The following is an 8,412-nucleotide window of genomic DNA, read 5'->3' as shown; positions in this document are numbered from 1 at the left end:
AGTTTGTCTTGACGAACTTTTTTATCTAGTTTAAACTGTTTTTTGCTAATGAATCGCTTGAACTGAATGATCGAAGTCACGAGTTTGAATCAATCGGAGCGGTTCCAGTGTAAATGACTCAATTGATTCGGTTTATCTGTTTCTCTTTTCGCGCCTTCAGCTGTGTTTACATTACATTGTACTACTACTGGCTTAGCTCACTAGTTTCACGACATTAATATAAGCGAAAAAAATGTTTTTTTAATAGGCTTCCGTAATAAATAATATTTTTTAAGGGTTTTCGAGGCCTTAAATTTCAAAAAGTCAAATTCACAAGTACTTTAAGCACCTTGTACAAACTCTGATTTTGAGTTTAACACAGTAATACAACAATTTCGTAATAGTTTATTTTATCATTTTTATTACATAGTTTTTTTTTTTACATTGGTATTCCAGGCTATGACATTTACATGTGTTTAGAAATGACACAATTCATAGAGAGAATTTCAATACTGGGTTAGATTCGTTGAAACTACTACCAAGAAACGTAGAAAATAGGCTTTGTGATCAAAAGGCAAATTTATAAAATCTGAATTCCCTGTCTGTTGACACAAACTCTGTTTCTGAAGAAAAAGGCTGTGTGGAAAAAGGCTTGGTATAAGTATAAAATAAACTCTTGTTCCTTCATTATACTGAACTGAACAGCGAAACTGACTCCTTTTCCAAATTCCAGCTTTTATTCTCATGCTTTCCTTCATGGGGCAGTTTCACAGTTCACAAAATAGTGTTTTTAAATTCAGTTCTGGTGAAACTCAATCTCTGTACAGAAAAACCTCAACCAAAATACAGCACTGAAACCAGCTTTAATTCAAGAATACAAATTTTACAGTTAACTACAAGTAACATTTTTTTTCCCTCTGCATTCCTTGCAACATCTGGCGAGTTGAGAATTCCCAAAACAGCAGGGCGTAACGGGAGGGCGTACAGTATTCATAAGTTACATCACTGTCTGGAAAGAGCCGAGCGTCCGTGTGATCGCAGAATCAAGGCTGAGGACGAAGATACTGCGAGCTGAAATCCTCCAACTGCTTCTCCAGAGCCGTGGCTTTATGTCTGGAAAATTAAACGTGTCCATTATTACAAACACCTCAACAAGATCAATATTAGAGGTGTGGAAAACTCATCTTGACAGAAATATATACTCCAGATATGGAGTCTAAATACTCCATTGCCATTATTGATGGCTCAAACACTGACCTGAGCACTTTGGATCGTTTCTGTACAGTTTCAAGCTTCTGGATCTTGTCGGTGAGCCGCTGGATGTCATTCTCCAGGTCCTTCTGAGTAATGTCTACTTGCTGGCAGAGTCGAGCAAATGTGCTGGCGATTTCCCTGACAAATAAGAACACTTTAGCATCCAGGAACTAAATTATTTTCTACTTGCATGCACAGACGTGCACTTGAACTGCAGTGAATGTCATCAATTGCAGTTCCCCATGCTGCATTTGTCTCAAAATGACTCAGATTGGGGTGTTTCTGCATTTAATTTTGGAAAACGGCTTCCCTCTGATGGTCAAATTTTAATCTTTAATATAAAAACACTTACTGCTGCACTTGGTGGCTGCAGTTTGAGCTGGTGAAACTAATGATCAGTTGAAGTTTCTCGGTGGCGTAATCCACAAATTGTTTCTTTAGGGCTCTTTCCTTGGCCTTGGTGGTCCAGGTGAGTCTTTCATACAGGTAGAGCACGCCGTACAGACTCATGGAGAGAGCGATCAGGCGCCAGCCAACTGTTCGCCACACCTAACAGAAGATATAGAGATGAACTTTAATAACAATGCGTTTATTTACAACCATGGGAAGTTAGGGTCACTTTCAGTGTCATTCGGGGAGTTTTTTGGGTGCTTTGGGATTGGAAATTGGGAATCAAATTAACCAAATTTCAGAAATTTCTTCCCTGTATAAAATTTTTGATATTTTTAATATTTAATATTTTTAAAACAAACATACACTACCAAGATTTTTAATGTTTTTTTGTTTGTTTTTAAAATAAGTCTCTTCTGCTCATCAAGCCTGCATTTATTTGATCCAAAGTACAGCGAGAACGGTAAAATTTTGAAATATTTTTACTATTTTAATATATTAAAAAAAATAATTTATTTCTGTGATCAATTTTCAGCATCATTACTTCACTCTTTAGTGTCACATGATCCTTCAGAAACTTGATAATATAATTTTTTTTTTTTTCAATATTTTTAATTTTTTTTTTTCCTGAAGAAAGACAAACATACACTACCAGTCAAAAGTTTTTTTTAAAGATTTTTTTATGTTTTTTAAAGAAATCTCTTCTGCTCATCAAGCAGTAAAAACAGTAAAATTGTGAAATATTTTTACTGTAACGGTTTTCTATTTTAATATATTTTAAAATGTAATTTATTTCTGTGATCAAACCTGAATTTTTAGCATCATTACTCCAGTCTTCAGTGTCACATGATCCTTCAGAAACTTAATAATAATAATAATAATCATATAATTATTTTTTTTCAATATTTTAAATATTTACATTTTTTCTGAAGAATAACAAACATACACTACCAGTCAAAAGTTTTTTTTTTTTTTTTTAAAGAAGTCTCTTCTGCTCATCAAGCCCGCATTTATTTGATCCAAAGTACAGCAAAAACAGTAAAATTGTAAAATATTTTTACTGTTTAAAACAACTATTTTCTATTTGAATATATTTTAAAAAATATTTTATTTCTGTGATCAAAGCTGAATTTTCAGCATCATTACTTACATTACATTAGTACAGTAAAATTTTAAAATATTTTTACTATTTAAAATAAATGTTTACTCCTTCATTAGGCTGAACCGAACAGTGAAACGGACTCCATTTCCAAATTCCAACTTTTATTCTCATGTTTTCCTTCACGGGGCAGTTTCACAAAATAGTGTTTTTAAATTCAGTTCTGGTGAAACTCAATCTCTGTACAGAAAAACCTCAACCAAAATACAGCACTGAAACAGTAAAATCTTGAAATATTTTTACTATTTAAAATAACTGTTTTCTATTTTAATATATTTAAAAAATAATAATTTATTTCTGTGATCAATCCTGAATTTTCAGCATCATTACTTCACTCTTCAGTGTCACATGATCCTTCAGAAACTTGATAATAATATAATTTTTTATATAATATAATTAATAATATAATTTTTAATTTTTTTTTCTGAAGAAAGACAAACATACACTGCCAGTCAAAAGGTTTTTTTTTTAAGATTTTTTTAAGTTTTTTAAAGAAATCTCTTCTGCTCATCAAACCTGTGTTCATTTGAACCAAAGTGCGGCAAAAACAGTAAAACTTTGAAATATTTTTACCATTTAAAATAACTGTTTTCTATTTGAATGTATTTTAAAATGTAATTTATTTCTGTGATCAAAGCTGAATTTTCAGCATCATTACTCCAGTCACATGATCCTTCAGAAATCATTCTAATATGCTGATTTGCTGCTCAAGAAACATTTTTGATTATTAGCAAGATCCAAAAGTCAGCATTTATTTGAAATAAAAACCTTTTGTAACATTATACACTATACCATTCAAAAGCTTGGAGTTAGTATAAATTTTATTTTATTTCTTGGAGAAAGAAATGATAGAAATTTTATTTAGCAAGGATGCTTAAATTGATCAAAAGTGATGATAAAGACATTTATAATGTTACAAAAGATTTCTATTTTAGATAAAAGCTGTTCTTCCGAACTTTAAAAGCTCTTTAAAAGTTCATCCGAACAGCTACTCAGCTGTTTACAACATCATAAATGTTTTTAAACAGCAAATCAGCATATTAGAATGATTTCCGAAGGATCATGTGACTGGAGTAATGATGCTAAAAATTCAGCTTTGAAATCACAAGAATAAATTACATTTTAAAATATATTCAAATAGAAAACAGTTATTTTAAATAGTAAAAAAAATTCAAAATTTTTTGCTGTACTTTGGATGAAATAAATGCACCTCTTTAAAAAACATTAACATTTTACTGTTCAAAAACTTTTGACTGGCAGTGTGGACACCCAAAATATTCAGTGTCGTTGATGAATATTTTACTGACTAATCCACTATTTTCTAAAGGGAGTCAAAAGTAGATTTGGAGCCAAATTACATGAGGTGGTCATTTTATTTTTACACAGATATGTTTACATGATATGCCAATGCTTACTTATCAAAAATTGGGAAAAAGCACTTTTTTGTGTTCTTTTCCCCAAAGTTTGCATGGCTGTAACTCAAAAAGTATTAAATATAACTCAATATCCCTTAAGATTTTGGTTCTACAAATCCTAATTTTAAACGCTCTATATGGTTCAATTGAGTTTTATGTTATTTATTTATTAATTTATTATATTTTAACTTATTTTTTATTATTAGTATTATTGTTGTTGTTGTTGTTATAGTTAATTTTAATTAAAGTTTTAGATATTTAAATTGTAAATTTTTTTTTTTATTTTAATTTATTATTATTTCAATTTTTAAGTAATTTAACATTTCTATTTTTTCTCAAACATTTTTCTTTTAAGTTTTTGCTCTAATATTTATATCTTTCTTTGCAGAAAAAAATTGAAAAGTGCTTTTTTCCATTTTTGAGCCATCACCATTGGCATATAATGAAACAAAGATTGCTAAGGTTTTGGCTTTCGTCTTCATTTATGGATTTCTTTTAACCAGGTGCCAGTGTATTGCTACACTATTGACAATAAACACTGGACCATCACACTAGGAATGGTCACTCACATGATTTCATCTCATTGCAGCTTATTCTGGCCAAGAACCGCCCAGTTAGACAGGAAGTGGACATCTGCCTGTCATCTAACGAGAAATTGAGGAAGCATAGAGATAATTCTCACCACTCCTCCGACGATGATCACGCTCATAGACGTGCGGGAGGTGACCGAGGCCAGGTTGTTCACCATGGACATCATGAGTTCTTCCTGTGTCAGCGATTGCTGATTCTGACCTTGAGTTCTGGGGACCTGAGACTGAACCACCGCTGGGGCCGAAGGGGTGGTCGGTGCCGTCAGCTGAGTAAAAAACAATAGACCATTAAAAACATCCATTCAGACCAAAACATGGAGGCTGAAGGTATTCAAGTGGAAACTACCGGGAGGGTCTGATCCACCAGCATCAAGGCACGTTTGGCGTTGACGGGGCCTAGGAATCGGTGGACCAGCGCGGTCCAGCCTAAAGAGAACTGGAACTCGATGTTCTCCTGGAAATCTGAGCAGAGGGTGGCACAATTCAGGTCGTAGCTGAGCTCAAACTTCCTGCTGGGAATGAGCATGTGCAGCTGGCTCTGGGCAGAAGAGGGCAGCAGAGGCTTCAGACAATCTGGAAAGAAAATAGACAGGTAATTACTAAACACACTCATTTATCACTGCATATACTCTCCATACTGTGGGTTTTATGATTTAGCGCTGCTCAAATGAGTATTCCAGACACCTGATAACATAGTTGTGTTTGTACGAATTACATAAACAACACTTCACCCGTTATCAGAGATTGTCTATTAATAGGATTGTCACCTACTGGTGTTTATATATCAAATGCAAGTCAATGTTTCTGTCCAGGACACTGCTGTTCTTACATACCCATCATGTCTTGCTGAGACGACTGAACGGAGGCGTTTACTGCATCTGAACAGCGGAAGGCCAGATTCTTGCCCATGCCCTTCTCGATGTGGTTGAGAAGATCCTGCAGAAGACAAACAGGTCAGATCGGGTACTAAATAAGATCATTTCTAAAAGTATAAAAATAAACTAAACTAATAATAATAATAATAATAATAATAATAATATATGAAAAAAAAAACAAACAAAAAAAAACATTTCATGCATATATAAAAGACCAGGTACTAAAAGATTTCTGAAGCAAATTAATTAATTAATAATAAAAAAAAATAATATATACGTATATTTTAAATACATATAATTTAAAAATATATATTTTAATAATATACATATTTAATATATACATATTAGAAAATGCTATGTATGTATGTAGATACACACACAGACAGAAGCATGGGTACTAAAAAAAATAAATAAAATCAATTTTTTCAAAATTGTGTATATTTTTTGTAATACTTTAAATGTACATTAATAATATAAATTATTGTTTATTTTTTTAAACATTTTACTTTTAATATACAGCTATGTAAATAACTTTGGAATAATAACATTTTACTTTTCATACTCATGAAAGACAGGTAGTGAAGTATAAAGTATAAAAATAATAATTATTATATAATTATTATATAATATTTAATATATACATATTAAATTCATTCAAAATAAAATTCATATTAGATATTAGAATATTACATATTAGGAAAAAAAAAATAACATTTTGTTTTAAATATATATTAATAATATAAATTATTGTTATATTTCTTTTTTTAACATTTGACTTTTAATATACAGCTATGTAAAGGATTTTGGACCAAAAACATTTCACATTTCATACATACATAAAAGACCAGGTACAGAATGAGATTTCTGAAGTAAATAATAAATAAATAAATAAATAAATACAAGTAAAATAATAATAATATATACAAATATTTAAGTATAATTAAAAATATATTTTAACAATATAAATGATATATTTAATATATACATATTAGAAAATTCTATGTTTGTATGTAAAATTTGTATATTGATGTTTAATATACAGCTGTATAAGGGATTTTGGACTAATAACATTTCATGTTTCATACACACACAAAAAAAAAAAACAGGTACTGAATGAGATTTCTGAAGCAAATAATAAATTAATTTATGAATTAAAAAAAAAATTATATATATATATATATATATATATATATATATATATATATATATATATATATATATATATATATATATATAATTTTTACTAATACTTTAATAATATACATATTATAATATAATATACATATTAGAAAATTCTATGCATGTATGTATGTACACACACACACTCAGAAGCCAGGGTACAAATAAATAAATAATGAAATTTTTTTTTCAAATGTATGTCTATTTAAAAAAAAAAAAACAAACAAACAAACAAATAAAATAAATAAATATATAAATATAAATATAAATATAAATATATATATATATATATATATATATATATATATATATAATATATAAAATATTGTTATATTTCTTTAAAAATATATAATTAAATACCACTGAAGCAAATACAAACACAGATATTTTTACAGTATAATTTAAACAATTATTTTAGTAATATAAATGATTTTAGTAATATAAATTATATATATATATATATATAGCCCTGTTCATCTATTTAATTGAGTCAGATCTATTGTGACACTCACAGATTTGTAGATTTTGAGCACATGAGGTGACGGATGAAAATCTGCACGAAACTCGTCTATGAGCACAGACAGACGGCAGATCTCTTCCTCCATTGCGATCGACACCTAAAACACAAAAACTCTAGTCAATCCTTCACATAACATTAAATCTGCTCTGAAATGACATAAATATCAGTTATAAGTCTTAGTAAAATGAGACTAAAATGATCCAGTCATTGGATTCCTCAGCTTTACCTTGTCTTTCACCTCCTCTGTGATGGCCTCGATTTTCTTCTTGATGTCCTGGGTGAGCAAATTGAGCTGATTGCGAACGAAATCCAGTCGGTCAATCAGATAATCTCTTTCCTCCAGAGAAACCACCCTGAGATCAGACATAAACATGTTATTATGTGAGCAGTGATCATATGGGAAGCCAATTAACTTATTTAATACTCATAAATGAACTTATAATATCTGTTAAGTCTTTCTGGATTCATCTCAAAGACGAACTAATTCGGCTCTGTTAGTGTTAGTGCAGACACAGGACGTTCTGCTACAATATTCCCAAAGTAAAGAGAAACAGACGCACCTCTTGTCGGCGGCGGCGATGTTGATTTGATCCATGATGTCTTTGACGGTTTCTGTGATCTGCTTTGCTCTGATTGTGTGCTGCTCAAACTTTGTTTTCACTGCTGAATGCGAGATACACTCCTGCGAGGTCATGCAACACACACACACGCTACTGTAAAAGGAGCCGTCATGGCCGACTCGAAAGGGTTAAAGGTTCGAACCTGCTGCAGCCGTCAAACTAAAATACAAATTAAGAGCAAAAACTGCAGCAGATCTAAACCTTAAACGTCAGCGGCTCTGCAGTTCATCTCACAGTAGCATGAAAACATAATATAAAAGCAAAATCATATCAATAAAACAATGCAATGAACACAAAAGGTGAACAGGATAACCATAGTTTTTCCAAAGAAATGAGGTCAAAAAGTCTCAGAGAACCACTTTTTTCAAATTTAATAATTTTTTTTAGTATTTAGTTGGTTTAAATTAAATATTTAGTTGTCAGAATTAAAA

The 8,412-nt window shown here is 30.6% G+C and overlaps 1 protein-coding gene across 2 annotated transcripts in view; it reads right to left on the bottom strand.

The window, feature by feature from the left end:
* Nucleotides 1–371: 371 nt before the first annotated feature.
* mfn1b (mitofusin 1b) overlaps nucleotides 372–8,412 on the bottom strand; it is a 20,012-nt gene continuing 11,971 nt past the window's right edge. For both annotated transcript variants that reach the window (XM_051122997.1, XM_051122998.1), the window contains exons 11-19: nucleotides 7,922–8,043; nucleotides 7,588–7,714; nucleotides 7,354–7,458; nucleotides 5,621–5,723; nucleotides 5,134–5,360; nucleotides 4,880–5,053; nucleotides 1,586–1,782; nucleotides 1,237–1,371; nucleotides 372–1,092 (exon numbers count right to left, since the gene is read on the bottom strand). In XM_051122997.1, coding sequence (XP_050978954.1) covers nucleotides 1,023–1,092; nucleotides 1,237–1,371; nucleotides 1,586–1,782; nucleotides 4,880–5,053; nucleotides 5,134–5,360; nucleotides 5,621–5,723; nucleotides 7,354–7,458; nucleotides 7,588–7,714; nucleotides 7,922–8,043 — 1,260 coding nt within the window. In that variant the 3' untranslated portion in view covers nucleotides 372–1,022. The remainder of the gene's footprint in view (nucleotides 1,093–1,236; nucleotides 1,372–1,585; nucleotides 1,783–4,879; nucleotides 5,054–5,133; nucleotides 5,361–5,620; nucleotides 5,724–7,353; nucleotides 7,459–7,587; nucleotides 7,715–7,921; nucleotides 8,044–8,412) is intronic.

The sequence above is a fragment of the Labeo rohita genome, chromosome 11, assembly GCF_022985175.1.
Source record: "Labeo rohita strain BAU-BD-2019 chromosome 11, IGBB_LRoh.1.0, whole genome shotgun sequence".
NCBI classification, from domain to species: domain Eukaryota; kingdom Metazoa; phylum Chordata; class Actinopteri; order Cypriniformes; family Cyprinidae; genus Labeo; species Labeo rohita.
The sequence above is the reverse complement of the archived record's forward strand: the minus strand, read 5'-3'. Positions and strand labels throughout refer to the sequence as shown.